The 19,837-nt window shown below is 43.8% G+C and overlaps 2 protein-coding genes across 2 annotated transcripts in view; both read left to right on the top strand.

Annotated features, from left to right (window-relative positions):
- plxna1b (plexin A1b) overlaps window positions 1-19,837 on the top strand; it is a 188,250-nt gene that overhangs the window by 28,058 nt on the left and 140,355 nt on the right. The window contains exon 2 of the mRNA XM_030728514.1: window positions 3,204-4,640. Coding sequence (XP_030584374.1) covers window positions 3,459-4,640 — 1,182 coding nt within the window. The 5' untranslated portion in view covers window positions 3,204-3,458. The remainder of the gene's footprint in view (window positions 1-3,203; window positions 4,641-19,837) is intronic.
- Window positions 14,826-17,140, top strand: LOC115779740 (uncharacterized). The gene is made up of 2 exons (XM_030728515.1): window positions 14,826-15,887; window positions 16,368-17,140. Exons 1-2 carry the CDS (start codon window positions 14,907-14,909, stop codon window positions 16,386-16,388), a joined length of 1,002 nt encoding a protein of 333 aa, XP_030584375.1. The 5' UTR covers window positions 14,826-14,906; the 3' UTR covers window positions 16,389-17,140.

Below are 19,837 nucleotides of genomic sequence, written 5' to 3'. Positions count from 1 at the left end.
CTCTCATCGCACAGCGCGACTGTACCGTTGAGCAAGAAATTAGTTTTTTTATAGGCTGGCTCGTCACTTTATTGCGGCTGCTTATGTCGAAGAGGCTGCGATCCGCGTCGGGTCGTTTTAATCTCACAGAGTGGAAAGTGGGGATATATCTGATAACTGCAGCTCAGGCCCTTCTGTCTGCAGTTTCCTTGCTCAGGTGCCTCGACCCACAGGGCTCCCCGGTGTTTGATTCTAGCAGAGGTAGAGCATGATTAAAATGCAGGAGGAGTGCAGCTTTTTGTTTGGCTCTTCTTCTTTTAGCTCATGCACTATCTGCTTCTCTCTCTCTCGCTCTCTTACGTTCTCTCACTTTTTCCTCTTTCTCTCCATGTTTTTTCCCCCCTCCTTCCCATACATTTGTCTTTTCCGGGGTCATTCATTTGTAGAAAATTGGATGACACCACCTCTCCCTGAACCTGGCTGGGCTTTGTGTCAGTTGAGCTATGGTTTGCTGTTCCACAAACATCGCCACTACTATTTCTCTTCTCTCCTGTTTTCTCTCATTCTGTGGTTTTTTTTTTTCCTTCTCATACACTGTTTGCAGCAGCAGCGACTAAAATTTATGAGCAATTCAATGACTACACTTACCGGGGTGTTTAATTCTTTCAGTATTTGTAAGAGTGTATTTTTCCCCTTAGAGAGGTTTGCACACCTTGTCTCTCACTTATACCTGCTTTTCCTAAGGATAGAAATATTGAACAGAACAGGAAAAAAAAACTGACATTCATCTCTCTGAGCTTGCCAAACAAACTGAGACACATGGACAAAAAGATAAAAAAAAAAAATCATGCATCTTTTGCTACATCTACCATCAAGAAAACTCAGATATTTTAGCAAAAAAAAAAAAAAAAAAATGCAAATGCTGCTGACCCAGTTTTGGTTCAAAAAGTCCAGGGCTGTTTTTCAGTAACAAAAACCCACCTGATTGTGTCTAATCAGTGGCAAGAAAAAGAGCTTAAACAGTTAGCTATGACAAATAGACTGGTACTTATGTGCTTCTTACACTCTGGTGATGAATAATGCTCCCAGTACTGTTCTAATATGTGGCTCCACTTGCATTGTGATGACTCCCAATCTGTTTTCTGCCACTGTGACGGCTATATGCTTGTGTCACCTAGAATAACAGTTCCACCTCATTGCCGGTCCAAGCAAACAAATATCTGGTTCTGCTCTTTGCCGTTGCTCTTTTCCCCTTTGTATTTTCTATAAGCCGGCCCTCTGCTTTCTGTTTACTCACATAGCCAGTGTATACATGGTCAGTATGATGTGCATGTTAGATGGAGATTATCTCTGACTATGTGCTAAGTGTCATCTTGAGGGATGTTTTTTAATTTTTAAACACCCTTTTGAAGTAAAAAAAAAAATAATTCTAGTGTACCCTTATTTATTGATAGACATAAAATGTTACCCTCCTGAGTCGCTCTCCAGAAGGAGAAACAGGAGGTGGAAACCGAGACAGGAAAACACCCATACATATCTCTGCGTTCTTTTTGATTTGATTTCATCTCCCCATCACTGTCTCTTGACCCTGCTTGTCTCTCTGTGGCATCTTTCTGATTTGGTATGGTCGTAAAACACCTTTTGCACAGACACTTTGATAGTCAAGGTGAAACTGAAGCGTGTGTGTGTGTGTGTGTGTGTGGGGGGGGGGGGGGGGCCCTAGGAGAGTTGTCCTGTTTTGCATAATCAGCATTTACAGAAGAACTAATGTCCTGGTGCTGCAGGAACATGATTGGCCTGTCAAACGCCAGCATGCGCCCAGCAAACTCTGCTCCTCATCATCATTGTATTGTCATTGTAGGACGCCCAAAGGAGCGTGCCCTCCCCATTTTGACTCCGCCTCTTCTCCTCCTCCTTGTCCTTTACTTGCAAAATTTCCATCCCTATGAATGATCTCACTCCTTCCTTTTAAGTGTACCACCTCTGTTCTCTGTCAGGTGTAGAGGTACACAGAGTATATTGTGTTCTCTGTGTGTGCATGAAAAGCTCATAAATGAAAGTAAATCGGTTTGCCGAGCCTCTGCTTTTTTTGCTTTTTCCCCAGAATTAGCTGGCATGAAGGAGCACTGACAGAAGCCAGGGAGGAAGCAGCGTGGAAAAGAAAAAATACAAACATGGGCTGTGTTTTTGTAGGCATATTGCCATGTGTACTGGTGACAAAATGAGTAAATCACGAAGAAATACACTGGATACAATTCTGAAAAATCATATTGTATTGAGAAGTTAAGAGGATTTTGCAAAAATAAAATAAAAACTTGTTCTGCAGCCTTTTTCTGGGACTCCTACTCGGGCATGGCATTGGACAGCTTTAAAAGAACGATGAATCATCTGTCTGATATTGGTTCTAATTACATTGGAAGTTAAATGAATAGCAGGAGACATGTACGTTTTAAGTGTACTCACTGTGATTGCTGTCTGAAGTGGGCCGGGTTGGCTCTGGAGAAGTGTTGGAATGTAGTGGTGATGGGGCCCTTCATAAGCAATCAGTGAATGCTTGCAAGAATTTTGCTGTATGTGCAGCATGTCTCTCAGTCAAAGGTTTTCATAGTTCCCTTTGCCAATGCTATATTTATCCTAATGTATAAAGGATATATACTGCAATCATAGCTCTCTTACAGGAAAGCAGAGTGTTGGTTGCCTGCTGTGCTGCCATGAACGCCTGGTGCTTGTTTACAGTTGTTGGAAGTGCGGGTATAGTTGCAATAAGGAGTTTGTTGAAACTGGGGGAACCATGACAGTAAAGCCTTCAAGCAGACCTGGCTATAAATTGCTTGCTGTCAATGTAACAGTGCCCACTGGCCCTTTTTCAAGAGCACACCTCCTCCAAAGCCACCACAGTCACACTGAAAGATATGAAATATTAAAGAGTTCAATGCTATGAGTCTATAACTCATTCACAGACTTGCATTATGTGTACAGAGGCTTTAATAATCGGCCCATGCTTTCCCTGCATCTTCACTCATAATTAAATGCAGACACACATTTGCCTCCCAGACTTGATTTGATATAATTTATTTATAAGTAGGGCAAATGTCAGCTTGCCTTTTTTTTCCTTTTAATTTTGGATGTGCAATTTTTGAGCCTTACTGCCTCCTTGATGCATAATCAATAGGAAATGTTCCTTGGACACTCAAGGTGTTTTTTTTTCTCTTTTTACCTTCCAGGGCTCCCACGTCGTGCCTCTGTGGATGTTCCTGGTGACTGCTCACAACGCTGAGAACAGGACAACGGATCAATAGGAGTTTGGTTTCCTCTTCTCTGATCCTTCTCTCTCTCCCTCCTTACTATCCCCTCTTAATCCTTAACAGTAGAACAGAAATCCTGAATTGGGACTCGGTACCACAGTTTGCACTCCTCTTCCTCTCTTTCTCCTTCCCCAGCCCCCCCCCTCCCAAGCCTTGCTTGTGGACATACCAAATATGTGTCCCCTAGCTCGGTCAGTGGCCTCCTCTGGCCAGGGGAACTCGTTTCTCCTCCTGGGGCTTTTACTCATCACGAGCTCATCTTTCTCTGGAGGCCAACCCCCACCCTTTAAACGTTTCACCCCCGCTGATTGTTCGCTCACACATCTGGCTATTCATAACAAAACTGGAGAAGTCTATGTGGGAGCTGTTAACTGGATTTTCAAGCTTTCTAGCAACCTGACCAAACTGCGCAGCCACATGACTGGCCCAGTGGTGGACAATGAAAAGTGCTACCCGCCTCCCAGTGTCCAATCCTGTCCTCATGAACTGGCCCACACCCCGAATGTGAACAAGCTTCTTCTTATAGATTACGCACAGAACCGACTGATCGCCTGTGGCAGCACCTCACAGGGCATCTGTCAGTTCCTGCGTCTCGATGACCTCTTTAAGCTCGGTGAGCCCCACCACCGCAAGGAGCATTACCTCTCCAGTGTGGCAGAGTCAGGTACCATGTCAGGAGTCATCATAAGCTCCCCCCAAAGTCCTACCAGCAAGCTTTTTATCGGAACTCCCATCGATGGCAAGTCTGAGTACTTCCCCACCTTATCCAGCCGCAAACTGATGGAGAATGAAGAAAATGCTGACATGTTCAGTTTCGTCTATCAGGATGAGTTTGTCTCTTCTCAGCTGAAGATCCCCTCAGACACATTGTCCAAGTTCCCCGCTTTCGACATCTATTATGTTTACAGCTTCAGCAGCGAGCAGTTTGTCTACTATCTAACAATGCAGCTGGATACTCAACTGACTTCACCTGATGCCAGCGGGGAGCAGTTCTTCACCTCCAAAATCGTACGCCTCTGCGTGGATGACCCAAAGTTTTACTCGTATGTTGAGTTCCCCATTGGCTGCACTAAAGATGGGGTAGAGTACCGCCTGGTGCAGGATGCCTTCCTGGCTCGGCCAGGCCGGCAGCTGGCCAGCACTCTCGGGATTTCTGAAAATGAAGACATCCTCTTCACAGTATTCTCTCAGGGTCAAAAGAATCGGGCCAAACCACCCAAAGAGTCAGCGTTGTGCCTGTTCACCCTTAGGAAGATAAAGGAGAAGATCAAAGAAAGGATTCAGTCCTGCTACAGGGGAGATGGGAAACTCTCCCTGCCCTGGCTGCTTAACAAGGAGCTCGCCTGTATCAACTCAGTAAGCTCAAATCTTTTTGTTTCTTCTGCTTTTAGTTCATTTAAGTGATTTTGTTAGTTTAATTTTCAATCACCACGCAAACACACACACTCATGCACACCTTAGCGTTAGAGCCTTTTAGGAGCATACACTGTTCACTTGGATACAACCTCTTAAGAATTTGTACCTAAAGTACTGTTAAAGCAAAGACTTGTCATTCAAACAAAACACATTTTAATGCCACAAGTTGAGTGCAGACTACCCATGCTACATCACTAATGACGGCTACTGCTATATGCCTGCAGCGATTAACAGTATAAAGTATGACAAACACCTTTTCTTTCTCCTGCTGCCTTCCTTTTCACTTTTCGATGTATATTTCTTTGCTCCACAACATCTTGGTGCTTTGATTTAACTAGACAGGGGACATCATTAGCCCCAGTCCCCTGGATTTGTGAAATGTCACTCAGGAGGAGCCCTCATGTTCACACACACACACGTTCACTCAAGATTGTTCGGTGCACTGCAGTGTGAGATCCTGAGGGATTGCATGAGTTAGACTTGGTTTTTACTTACTGATCCACAGTGCATGACCCTACATGTATTACAGACAACACGCTTCAAATAGACGCCCCTAAATGCATTAATGCTGGAGTCTGGCTTTCTCCAGTGTGAACACATATATACCTGCTAGCCTCCTTTTTATTCTCTAAACCTATTCCTGCCCCCCCCCCCCCCATTTATTCTCTGCTCACCCAATCTCTTCAGGCCACTTTTGCCCGAATCCGTCCCAGTTAGCGTGCCTCAGTCTCGGTTGACCACCTGTCTCAGCGTTCACATTTTGCATCCTGTGTGCACTTTAAAAGCACCCGTCCGTCGCCCCCGTCTTGCGCTCTCTTAAGATAGCTTAATTAAAGGACCTGTTTTAAAGCTTTTTTCTTTAAATGTCAGCCAACACCATTTTAGTGGCAGGTGTCCTCCATTCACACAACCACACGCACGCACACCATTCACCCTGTGTTCCGTCTAATGGAGCGGGATAGTTGGTAAGAACAGCATTCTTTCTCTTTGTAGGTCTTCATTAGCTTGAGTGCACAGGAGTGTTTTGTGTGCTAGTATAAGTGATGTGGATGACCCAGCCAAGTCCTCTTTTACCTCCCTTTTCTTCCTGCCTTTTACCACCTTCTATAGATGTATTCTTTTCCCTGTGCCGTGGCTGTCTTCATTTTTTATGGTTCTTTTCTTTCTTAGGGCCCATCACACTGACAAAAGCTCTAGGGCCAAAAAAGCAGGCTATCTCATTTATTTCAATTAGACCTTTGCACTGGTAAAGCCGTAGCTACTGGTGCAGAGTGCTGCAAAGAGTTTGACTTTACCTTTTAAGGGGTGCAGTGCATCTGGCAACTTACTGTGAAGCCCAGTCAAATACTATATGTGCAAGTTTGCGTGCCAGGCAGATAACTTTGTTGCATTGTGCCGATAAGCTTAATGCTGTCATGATAACTCCTATCCAACCTTAACAGAGTATAAACTGCTGTACATTGTGCTGGCTTTTGATAAGACTTCAAAATAGACTTCCTGGCTTGAATGTGGCCTAATTAGACCGTTTCGCTCGTTATAGCAGGAGCAGCACAGGTGTGCCCAGTAACATTAATGATGGTTTTCACCCCAATAAATCATGCTGGGAGGCCAGTACACATCATATCAAGGCTCCATCTAAATGGAATGCAGCTGTTATTAATCAGCTGCACCTACGCGTTTCCTGCTACGGCCCAACAGTGCTGTTGTCAGTTTGAAAGCATCTTCACCCTTAATTTTGCAATTTGATAGTGAATTTTCACAGACTATCCCACAAAAGGATTCTTCAGACCTAATACTGCTACAAACTTCACATTAATGTCAGCGATTCCTTCATGCGCGCTCCCTTAATTTAATAACACTGTTAAATTCCCGACCCTTCTTTCTGCTTCCCATACCATTCCTGTGGCAGCTATTGTTATAGGACTTTTGGTAATATTACATCTGCTGCTAATTTATCATCTCAAAAACTGTCATCTCATACAAGTTGGCATCAATGATGATGTAATAGCTTCACAGATGAGGTGACACAGTGACCCTGTGGCAGCAGCAAGGCACGAGAGGTTAGACCCAGGTTAATGATGTAGCTGAAGTTGCCCCTAAGCCCTGACCTCATGTCAGCTACTCACCACTGACCTTAACCTTAATCTGAGATGGGTTTTTTTTCAGTGCTGAAGCTAGAGCTCCGCAAAATGATTAAAAATGACAAGCATAGAAATAACAGAAGACTCAAACAGCAGAATCAAAATAACAGATACGTTGAGATGTAAACTTATAAGCCTCAGGCGTCACAGTGGCGCAGTGGTTACCCCTGTTGTCTCACCTCAAGAAGGTGCAGGGTTTGGACCTTTCAGGGGCCTTATTGTGTGAAGTTGCAAGGCAATGGCAAATGCATGAAAATATTATTTTGAAGTCATGACACTTAAATCACTTCATTTATTTTATCTGCCTCATTTTGCCATCATGTGAGCATTATGTGTGTATTATAATGTATGTGTAAGTGTATTTAGGTTCCTGCTACATTCAGTATAAGATTGTCTGTATCTCCGTGCATTTCAACCACTTAACATGTTTCAGTCATCTACTGCTGGTGGCTGCTGTTTGTAGCAGCCGGTCAGTAACTAAAACACAAGCGTGCAGAATTAGCCTTTAGTGACTGACCATCTTAAAGTCACAAGGTGATCAACACATTTAAAGTGGCAATTTCTCACTCCACAGCTCTCTAAGACACTCTCTTAAGATACTGAAGTTTGGTACTCAGCCCCACCCAGAATTTCTCAGCTGCTTCAGGAATTCAAATGCAGCCTGTGCAGTGTGGGAATTGCTCAGTGATGTGGGGGTGAAGGGTGAATACGTTTAGGCTGACCCTTCCATAGAGCAGTTTAGAGGGCAAAGCATGGTTGATGGTGGGGTGCACAGTATGCCTGGACAGCTGTTGGCCACACAGCCGTAATGCATGACCAGACGCTGTGTGAAATTTTCAAATTTGTGCTGGATCGTAATTTTTTGCCTCTAGCCATCATTAAGATGAGATGTTTATAGGCACAGCGAGACAGCTGTTTTCTGTAAACATAAACGTTGGTGCATATTAGAAGCAGCTCTGTGATAAAAGGTTTGTGTGTGCGCGAGAGAAAGATTGTTTGTGTGTGCCTCTGTTTTGTCCCTGAGCTTTATTATTGAACCCCTGACCTTCTCCCTAGTTTGCGAGTGGATCAATACAAACCATTTCCACAGAAGGAGAGTGCGATGGAGGGAGGGAGTTGCTAAGTTAGGGTTGAGAGAGAGGGAGACGACTACAAAAATAGGAAAGATAAAGAGTGTAGTCAGAAGGGAGGAGAAACAGGAGAGAGGTACAGTATGGAGGTGAGTGCAAGAAGGGATGAGTGAGTAGCGGGAATTAAACGAGGGAGAGAGAGAGAGAGAGAGAGGGGCAGCGGGAACAAGAGATGGACGGGAGAGAGAGGGAAAGGAAGGTGCTAGACGTGGGCGGCGATAAAAATGAAAGAACACGAGGGAGTCAGTTCCAGAGGAGGAGATAGATGCCAAAGCAACATACAGGAGAGAGTATAGGAATTTGGAGGACGGTGCTAAGAAGATGAGAAAGAGAGCAGAATAGCAAAGTGAACCAAGGTAGAGGCTTGAAGGGAAAGAACACCTAAGGAGGAGTAAAAAAAAATAAAAGCACCAAAATGCAGGAACATTTTCTAGTTTTTTGCAAGTCTGAGACACACTACTGCTTTATCTACATTGTTACTTGCAGATTAAGGTTCAAATGTTTTCTCTTTAGGTTTTTTAGCCTTCCCGCACTTGTGGAAGGAACTGTACACCTATTCATGTCGAATTGTAATAAAAACAAATCCAAATCAACAGGCTGCGGGCCAGATGAAAAAATCGAGCCGTGTGTGAAGCCCACAAGTGTGTGTTCACATGTGGATGTAATTAGAAATAAGCAGTTGAATAAGGTGTATAATGCTGTGTTTCAGATATATTTTGTTTGTATTTATATGGGTCAAATTTGGTTCACACACTGTGTTAAATATTGAGTGTGTATGCAGTTACTCCGCTCCCACCAGTAGGAGGCACTGTGAGATGGTGGTGTGCCTGCCGCTCGTGGATTCCCCTCATAGCTGAGGAGGAATCAGAGACGACAAACCGCTTCTCCTGTGTCATCTTATTGTTTTCCATTATTCCAGGTATGTTGTGTTTGAAACTGTAAGGAAAATGGGTGTAACTGCTAGTTAATGTTTGTAGACAAAGTCGAATTCAGAACGATGGTGTTAATGAGCGGTAAGATGCGTTATCCTTTGTTTATGAGATCGATCGTCACCGAGAGTGAAAGTGACAGCAGTGCGGCCATTTTGCTAGCAGGCAGCTAACTACTGAAAGCCTGTGTGAGCTGATGCACTTTCATTCTCATTGTTTCATGTATTACGTGGCAAGTTTCTCTATGTATTTGATGTTTATATCTTTGTGCTAGTTAAAAGGTAGATTAAAACTGAGAAGAGTAAAATGTATAAATTAATCAATATGTTTAAAAGTTTGTGTTTATTTACTTACTACTGTTTAATATGGAGTCCATTAATACCTCATGGTATTTTTCTAAAGGTACATTTAAAATACAGTACTAACCAGTGTTAATCTGTGATATGAGAAAGAGACATAAAGGAGATATTGTAACAGAGTTAATGTCTGATGAATATGTGTGATTTATGGACACTGAAACATGTCTAAGGAGACATTATACATATGTGTGTACAGCAAGATGATGCTGATTTAAAATGGACAGTGTTAACAGTTAATGATATGTGATGTGTTAATAAAAATAGCTGAGGAGGAATCAGAGACGACAAACCGCTTCTCCTGTGTCATCTTATTGTTTTCCATTATTCCAGCTATCGGTAAAGCTGCTCACGGGCGCTGTGAACCGGTACCCGTTACAGTTTTTCTGGGGGCTCGTCCGGGGTCACTTCCTCTGCCAAAACGGAAGCTGATCCAGTGATATCGACACCGAGGACCTGATGTGGCCAATCAACCCTACCTGCCTCTACATCTGATGAAGAGTCAAGACTGTGCCTCAGGAAAATAACAGCCCATCAACAACAAAGACAGAGTACGGTTATCGGACTGCGTGACCAAGGACGAGGAATAGGGAAGCAGCCATGGCAGACAGTGAGAGGAAACGCTTGGTGTGGGCCATCAAGAAAGACCTGTTCACTCTTTCTGCAGATCAGCTGTTCCAGATTGCCAAGTCGCTGAGGGCAGTACCTGAGATGAACCAATCTCAACTTGAGTCGGGGCGTGAGGATGATTGTTTTGAGTACATCAACAGTTTCATGTGCAGTAATACTCTACTAGAGTCTGAGGATGAAGGTATGGCTCATTTGTTAGATTTGAGAGATGTAGTTGATGTGACCATGAGGGGTTGTGTGTCTGAGGAAAATGTCAAAATGCATGCAAAAGGTGATGACATAAACTCACAAGTTGCTAATGTAAGTGGTGAAGAGACTCAAACTAATGGTGATGCTATTGATATCATTGTTAATGATGCAAGAGAAGTTGACAGTGCTAATCACCATTCAGCCACCACAGTGACATGCACACATGAGACAGAAATACACAAAATGCTAACCACTTATGAGGAACTTGGTAAGAAGATCATGCAGAACATACCCACATCCACTCTGCATTCTACATCTCACTTACCAGTAAGACCGCAGTCCATCCCACAATATAGAGACTTTGCACACACCAAACCTGTAGCTGGGACAACACCTGACAAAGTGGTCTCCTTAAGGGACCTTTCTTATCTCCATCGCCGGGAGTTTAAGATACATGGGGGTCAGATTGCAGACCAGGGGTCAGACATCAGCTACAATAATGTTTGCCGTCAGATTGAAGAAGGATTAAAGGAGCAGTTCAGTGATGCAGAAATTGTGAGAGCTGTCCTCAGAACTATAAAACCTGGACCTTTCAAGGACATGTTAATGAATAAGGATGAGTTAACTGTTGAAGAGCTTAAAGGCTTCCTCCACTCTCACCTGGGTGAGCGAAGCAACATGGAGCTTTTCCAGGAGCTCATGTGCACCAACAAAAAGACAGTGAGACTCCTCAACAATTTCTGTACAGAGTCATGGGGCTAAAGCAAAAGATTTTATTGGCCTCAAAGCATGCTGACACAGATGTGAAATACAGTGCAAGCACAGTTCAAGATGTTTTCCTCCACACTGTATACCAGGGCCTTGGGCACAAACACGATGATGTTCGCCGAGAGCTCAAACCACTGCTTGCGGACGCTGGTGTGACTGATGAGGCAATCCTGAAACGCATGAAAAGGATACTAAGTGATGAAAATGAGAGACAGAGGCGCTTAGGTCCTGTCACCCGTCAAAGACCCACAAATGTACACAGTGCCCAGGTGGAAGCTAATGCTGCTCAGTATCCCAGTACCAAGGAGGAGAACGTGGGGAAGAAACAAAAGACAGATATTATCCAGCAACTAACAGAGAAGGTTGAAAAGCTGACCAGTCTTGTTGAACTCATGCAACAGTCAATGCACACACAGAAACCAGAGCACGTCAGTAACCTAAAGAAAGGAAGGACAGATGACAAAAGAGAGAGACCGTTTGGCTGTGACAAATGTGTTGAGCAGCATCGCTCTGACTGTACACACTGCTTCTACTGCGGTGAAGAAGGTCACAGAGCAGTGGGTTGCCTGAGAAAGCCAACACGTCAGGGAAACTGGAGCCGGTCCCTGCCAGGGGACAGACAGTGACCGGGTCCCTACAGTCCCAACCTGCCATACGCCATACCAATGAGCCTGACAAGCAAAACTTGGCAACCGTCAGTATCAAAGACCAAAACAGTGTAACAGAGAATACAGGACAGGGAGTGCTAAAGAAATCAAGTGTCACCTCCCATGTCCTGTCCAGCAGCAAAAGTGAACGTCTGGCAAAGCTTATTGGGAGCAAAGCCCTGGTTCGCTGTAACCTGAATGGCCTAGCTGTCGCTGCTTTGCTAGATACAGGAGCTCAAGTAAGCATGATAGACAGAGACTGGAAGAACAAATACTTACCTGACAATACAGTTAAATCACTAAGGGAGATTATCCATGATGATGAAGAACTACAGGTTTTTGCAGTTAATGGTGATGTCATCCCCTTTGATGGCTGGGTTCCACTTACTGTGAATTTGATGGGTAATGAAAACCCAGATTTGTCAATCACTGTGCCTTTTCTTGTTAGTAGTCTGCCACTTGAGAGACCACTGCTAGGTTTTAATGTGCTGGAGGAGATGATGCAGGAACAGCCTAAAAAGTTAATACCCATGCTTACCACTTTGCTCTGTAATGCCCTGTCAATATCTACAGAGAATGCAGAGCTCCTTGTAAATGTCATCCAGGCTGGCAAACCCCCTGTGCAAAGTGGTCGTCTACGGACTGGCAGACAAGACACTGTCATTCCAGCAGGACAGGTAACCTGGGTTAAGTGCCAAGTCCCACCCAACATGGATTGTTCTGATTCAGTCTTCCTGTTTGAACCAGACATCAACAATGTGCAGCTGACAGAGTTGGATGTTGGAGAAGGCCTGTTAGAGGTGCAAAATCCAAGGAAGCCATATGTTGCTGTACCTGTTGGGAACAACACAAAACACGCAATCAAATTACCGAGAAAGACTGCTCTGGGCAGTATACACAGTGTTGAAAAAGTCATCTTACCAGAGCAATCTGACATGTCTGAGCCCACAGTGACAGTCAACAGTGTCACTCCAGCTCCTGCTAGCCCCAGTTCACCCTCATGGCAACCTAATATTGACCTCAGTCATCTTGATGAGGAGAAACGAGCTGTGGTTAACAAAATGCTTTGTGAAGAGGCTGGAGCTTTTGCACGTGACAGCAATGATATTGGGTGCATACCAAGCTTACAAATGTCAATCACCCTCCGTGATGAGATCCCTGTCCAGAGGACTTATTCGTCAGTCCCTAAACCACTTTTCAAAGAGGTAAAAGAATACATACAAGAACTTCTGATGAGAGGCTGGATAGTCAAATCCAAATCCCCGTATGCTGCTCCGGTGGTCTGTGTGAGAAAGAAAGATGGCAGCCTGAGGTTATGCATTGATTATCGTCTCCTGAATAAAAAGACCGTTCCTGACCGTCACCCACTGCCCAGAATACAGGACCTGACAGACACCCTTGGTGGCAATGCCTGGTTTAGCATCCTGGACCAAGGCAAAGCCTACCATCAGGGCTTTATCTCTGAGAGTTCACGGCAGTTCACCGCCTTCATCACTCCATGGGGCCTCTATGAATGGATCCGGATCCCATTTGGACTCTCGAACGCCCCTGCAGCCTTCCAGCGGAGCATGGAGGAGATGCTAGGTCCCCTCAGAGATGAATGCTGCATTCCATATCTCGATGATGTGCTTTGCTATGCAAAAACGTTTGATGGGCATGTTGAGGCACTCCGAAAGGTTCTCCAGGCTCTCCAGCATCATGGAGTGAAACTAAGGCCCGAGAAATGTGAGCTTTTTAAGCAAGAAGTCAGATATGTGGGCCGCCTTGTTTCATCTGAAGGGGTCAAAATTGACCCACGTGATCTGGAAGCTGTACGAACTCTAACAAACAAAAGGCCACAAACAGTTGGAGATGTAAGGAAACTGACTGGGTTCCTGGGCTATTACCGCTCATACATTCAAGATTTCTCCCGAATCGCCAAACCCATCTATGAGCTGCTTCAAAGTAAGTCAGGGAAAGCCCAGACCAGAGTACAAAACAAAACCACTAAACATCCACAGTTGCCCTCCCGAGAGCTTGTTAACTGGACCACTGAACATCAGCAAGCTCTTGAACAACTGGTTACTCTCCTGACAAGCCCACCTGTTTTGGCCTATCCAGACTTTAACCTCCCTTTCACCCTCCATACTGATGCATCAGACCAGGGTTTAGGAGCTGTCCTATATCAACGCCAGAATGGAAAACTGAGAGTCATTGGATATGGCTCAAGGACCCTCACTCCGTCCGAACGCAATTACCACCTGCACAGTGGGAAACTAGAGTTTCTCGCTTTGAAATGGGCTGTGTGTGAGAAATTTCATGATTACTTGTACTACTCTCCACACTTCACCATCTATACTGACAACAACCCATTGACTTACATCATGAGTACAGCAAAGTTAAATGCGGTCGGCCATAGGTGGGTGGGTGAACTCTCTGATTTCCGGTTTGACATCAAGTACAGGCCTGGAAAGTCAAACGCGGATGCAGACACTCTGTCTCGCCTTCCTTTGGACATGGAGAAATATGAAATGACTTGCACAGAGAAGCTCTCTGATGAAGTTGTTTGTGCAACATGGCATGGTAGCCAGGCAGCTGAGCGCAAAGATGTGGCCTGGGTTGCAGCACTTAATACCTCCTCCCCAGATCTACACCAAAAGCCTTACCCTAACCTGCCAACCATAAGCCATGATAATCTGGTGAAAGCACAGAGAGAAGATCAAGCTATAAGTCAGATAATAGAGCTGAAAGCATCAACTACCAAAGTGACAGATGAGACACGCAAAACTCTAAGTGGAGCTGCTCGGAGGATGCTGCAAGAATGGAGCAGGTTATACCTGGAAAATGACCTCCTGTACCGACAAACAAATGGGCGGAAACAGTTGGTCCTCCCTACCAAATACAGAACATTAGCCCTTAAGTAACTGCACAATGAGATGGGCCATGTCGGCACAGAAAGAGTGACCCACCTTGCTAGAGAAAGGTTCTACTGGCCGTTTATGGCAAAAGAAATTGAGGACTATGTCACTCGGAGATGTCCATGTGTCAAAGCCAAGAAGCCTGTCACTCATGATCGTGCTCCTATGGGTAGCATCACATCAAGCTTCCCTTTGGAACTTGTGTGTATTGATTACTTGCATTTGGAAGCAAGTTGTGGAGGCTACGAATACATTCTGGTGGTGCTTGATCATTTCACTCGATTTGCTCAGGCCTATCCCACAAAGAACAAGAGTGGAAAAACAGCTGCTGAGCGGATTTTCAGTGACTTCATACCCCGATTTGGATATCCGGCCAAATTGCATCACGACCAAGGCCGTTAATTTGAAAACAAACTGTTTGAAACGCTGCAGAAACTGGCTGGAGTAGGTCACTCAAGGACAACGCCATACCATCCGCAGGGCAATCCAGCTGAGCGATTGAACCGCACCATACTCCAGATGTTGAGAACACTGACAGAAAGTGAGAAACTGCGGTGGAAGGACCACCTCCCACACATTATCCACGCATACAATTGTACTCGACATGAATCCACTGGCTACTCACCCTTTTTCCTCCTCTATGGCCGTCATCCACATCTCCCAATTGACTTGCTGTTTGGGTTGACTCGAGATAAGGAGTCATACTCGCCAAGGGGTTATGCGGAAACATGGGCTGAGAGAATGGCAGAAGCCTATCGGATTGCAAGTGAGAACAGCAAAAAGTCCAGTGACAGAGGGAAAGTAATCTATGACAGGAAAACCAAAGGAGTCATGTTGCAACCTGGAGACCGGGTTCTGGTAAGGAATCTCAGTGAACGTGGAGGGCCAGGCAAGTTAAGATCATATTGGGAGAAGACTATCTATATCGTCAAAAGTCAGCTTGCTGAGAGTCCAGTGTACATTGTCAGTCCTGAGAGCGGTGACCACAAGAAAACCAGAACACTACACCGCAATCTCCTATTGCTAGTAAATGACTTGCCTGTGGAAGTTGTTTCACCCCGTGCCAGACATGTCCCTGACAAGAGACCAAAACACAAAGAAAGACAGACAGACGCACAAGAAATGGATGAGAACGACAACTCAGACTCAGATGATGACTGTGTCTCTCATTACTGGCTCAGAGTACCTGCGGAAAGAACTGAAGAAAGATCTCTCATCAACCATGAGGAACTTACCTTTTCTCTGAGAGATCCTTGTCAAAACCCTGTAAGAGACTCAGTTGCTCCCGAACCTGTGATCAGCAGTGGTCATACGGTGCCCGAGCACAACCTGTCTCCTACAGAAAGTGGAGCTGAACAAAACCAGGATGAAGACCAGCGTGCTCTTATTGAACCTGAGACAGACGATGGAGTTCAAGAGCGATCCCAGATCCGATCCCAGACCCCACCTGTTGAGCATGATCAGCCAGAGATTAGAAGGTCTGCTCGTGAAACAAAACCAACACAATTTCTCACATACAACACATTGGGTGAACCATCAGTCCGATCACAGACTAGCGCAAATACAGTTTCTGCACACACAGCACCATACTCACCTGTCATAGTTGCATCTCACACACCTCCACCACTGCCTCTTTTGCCATACATTCCAACCATTTGGACACCATGCACACACCCCATTTTGTACACCCAAACACCATACATGCCACATACACCAACTCCATACATGCCACCCACCCTGGTGTGCGTTTGAAGAGAGATCTGTTCGTAATAAACGATAATAGGTGCAACCTTTAAGTTGAAAAGTTGGTAAATGATTTGGTAAATGTCAGGAGACATTTTTATTTTTGTCAGGGAGCGTGTGAAGCCCACAAGTGTGTGTTCACATGTGGATGTAATTAGAAATAAGCAGTTGAATAAGGTGTATAATGCTGTGTTTCAGATATATTTTGTTTGTATTTATATGGGTCAAATTTGGTTCACACACTGTGTTAAATATTGAGTGTGTATGCAGTTACTCCGCTCCCACCAGTAGGAGGCACTGTGAGATGGTGGTGTGCCTGCCGCTCGTGGATTCCCCTCATAGCTGAGGAGGAATCAGAGACGACAAACCGCTTCTCCTGTGTCATCTTATTGTTTTCCATTATTCCAGGTATGTTGTGTTTGAAACTGTAAGGAAAATGGGTGTAACTGCTAGTTAATGTTTGTAGACAAAGTCGAATTCAGAACGATGGTGTTAATGAGCGGTAAGATGCGTTATCCTTTGTTTATGAGATCGATCGTCACCGAGAGTGAAAGTGACAGCAGTGCGGCCATTTTGCTAGCAGGCAGCTAACTACTGAAAGCCTGTGTGAGCTGATGCACTTTCATTCTCATTGTTTCATGTATTACATGGCAAGTTTCTCTATGTATTTGATGTTTATATCTTTGTGCTAGTTAAAAGGTAGATTAAAACTGAGAAGAGTAAAATGTATAAATTAATCAATATGTTTAAAAGTTTGTGTTTATTTACTTACTACTGTTTAATATGGAGTCCATTAATACCTCATGGTATTTTTCTAAAGGTACATTTAAAATACAGTACTAACCAGTGTTAATCTGTGATATGAGAAAGAGACATAAAGGAGATATTGTAACAGAGTTAATGTCTGATGAATATGTGTGATTTATGGACACTGAAACATGTCTAAGGAGACATTATACATATGTGTGTACAGCAAGATGATGCTGATTTAAAATGGACAGTGTTAACAGTTAATGATATGTGATGTGTTAATAAAAATAGCTGAGGAGGAATCAGAGACGACAAACCGCTTCTCCTGTGTCATCTTATTGTTTTCCATTATTCCAGCTATCGGTAAAGCTGCTCACGGGCGCTGTGAACCGGTACCCGTTACACCGTGCTCTTTTTCTGAACGATGAGGAGTTTGATGCTGAGCCATGTTTTGTATTACAGTCATGGCCAACTAACCGTGCTTTTAAAAGGTGTGACTTGTTGCAGCCTTAACATGACACAAGTGAGAAATGCAGGGAAATAGGAGAATATGACCTGAGAATGGATTAAAAAGACAAAATGGTATGTAGAGAGGACGAGAAACGGCCAAGGAGAGAGCAGCAAGCCTTTTACAGCCAGTGTGCTCGAAGGAGAGGCAGTGAATCACCGATGGAGAGAAGAAAAGGGCGAGAGGAAGAGTGATAGCCCCAGAAATCTTTTCACCGCCACTGCCAAGAACAGCTTGAGAAAAGAGTGGATGACGGAAGGAGGGGAGAAAGATGGAAGGAAGAGAGGGGAGCGTGATTGAATGCTGGCTGCTGCACAAATAATATTGGTGTCCGTCACCTGGCCACTGCACTGTCCTCTTCAGCAGCATGCCTTTCTGTCATGTCAGCTGTGTGTGTGTGTGTGTGTTGTGGCACATCTGTCGGTGTGTATGTCTAGGAGGTGGTGCTATAATAATGAGGACACAGGAACACAAGAAGACTCATATGGTGTATGAAATATCGCAGAATTTAAAGGTGGAGAAAGTTGGGGAATCTCTTTGCTGAGGGGTCACTTTGCAGAATATATTTTTCTTACTCACTGAATTTGTCTTATCTGATGGTAATTTCCAGCTGTTTGCTCTGCAGTAAGCAAAACAGAAAACTAGCAAGCTATGACCTTAGCTTTTTTTTTTTTTTTTAAGTTCTCTGAACTGTAGTTGGAGAAAGTCACGGGAAAGTTGTGGAGTTTAACATCAAGGCAGTGGAGGCAAGTGTGGTCATATTAAGTTATAAAAGCTCCATCTGAATCCTTTTTAGCGATGGAGATGCCCTGTAGCAGTCTCCGGGGTTGGTACTGGAGCTGTTCAAGGCAGTTTCTAATTATCCATCATAGTATATATTTATATGGAATCTAAACCATGCTCACCATTGTGTTCTGGGAACAGCATTTGCCACAATGACTCTTTGTTCTCTTAAAATACTATTAATGAATTACAGATCAATTGAAACAGATGAATATTATACACAAGATTGTGTTGTATAGAATATTATTTTGGTAGGTCTGTTATATTCAGCTGTTGTCAATAGCAAAATACTTCAGTCAAAATTTTGAGTAACAATGGGGACAAACCATTTTGCTTCAATCCGTGTGCTCACTGGCTTTGGAATTTCCCTCTGCAAGGATTATATGTTCCCTATTCAAAATGTCCCACTGCTTTCTCTCGATCTCCAGATGGATAGGAAGGTTTTGAACTTTGTCACAGGCCAATTCATCAATCATTTGGAGAATCAAGAGAATCAGTCATAGCAAGTAGGAGTCATTCAAAAGTACCCCCTTTTTTTTTTTTTTTTTGTCCACTGCATAGACCAGCTGTTGTCTGACCCACAGTGTCAGAGGTGATATTTGATGCCAAACCTGAAATCAATATTGAAGCAGTCATTTTGTGTTCAATATTTATTTTGATTTATGGAGCTGGTTAAGTGCTTACTGCCTCTGTAGTGTTTAAAAGGCATTAGTTGTGAAGTTGCTTAGATTCTGCTGTCATTCATTACAGTAATTATGCATGAATTTGAAGGATGTTTTTTTCTCTGTTCATGCATGCGTAAGTTAAACGAATTCATTCTTGTTTGCTCCAAACAAAGTGATATTGCTGCTGCTGAAGAGCTGCATGCCATCAGCTAGCCATGAAGTCAATTATAGCAGAACTGTAGACTGACTCACTAGTATGGAAGTCAGCAGATCTGATCCTCACATTACCTTTTGATACCACAATTTTGACAATGAAAGGTAATGTAGGCAGTGTTTGTACCAAGGCTGCAATTCTTCCAGAAATAAAGGGGGAAACATACACCTACAGGTGTTCTATCTTTGCGTGCAGAAAAAGGACGCCCACAAGCACAGGAAAAACTAAATGTGGAAGAGGGTGACTAATGCACCTGCTGCAAGAGCTCCGTCCTGACTTGTTGATGGGAAAGGCAGTAAGTGCCCTGTCGCAACTGATTTGCAAATATGCAAACAATCCTGTCATGTTTTTCAGACCAGTGGTGGAAATACTTCCAATTTAGTGAAGCACATAAAAGATCTGTTCAAAGAATTCATGGTAAATGAGTTTCAGTTCAACATCCAGTAAAATCCAAAGTACTGTCCTTCTGATGGTATCTTTAAACACACATTTGCCATTTTGTTTGAGGAAAACCTGCACTGCTGTTGTAAAATCAACAATGTTCCATTGGTTTAAATATTTGCAATGGCTAAAAATATATAAACTAACATTATACCTCATAATGTTAGTAGGCTACTCAGCAACCATCGTGACATTTCTGTCAGTGTCCTGTCAGCAAAATATAATGTATCGAATTGAGTATCGAGAATTATGAAATGGTACTGGTGGTGGTAACAGTTACAAAATTTCTGGTATTGCGACATCTTTAAACTAGACTATCAGATTATTTGCTAGAGTTGCATCTTAA

This window comes from Archocentrus centrarchus, chromosome 5 (assembly GCF_007364275.1).
Source record: "Archocentrus centrarchus isolate MPI-CPG fArcCen1 chromosome 5, fArcCen1, whole genome shotgun sequence".
Taxonomy (NCBI): Eukaryota; Metazoa; Chordata; class Actinopteri; order Cichliformes; family Cichlidae; genus Archocentrus; species Archocentrus centrarchus.
Note: the sequence above shows the minus strand (reverse complement) of the source record. Positions and strands in the feature narration are given on the sequence as shown.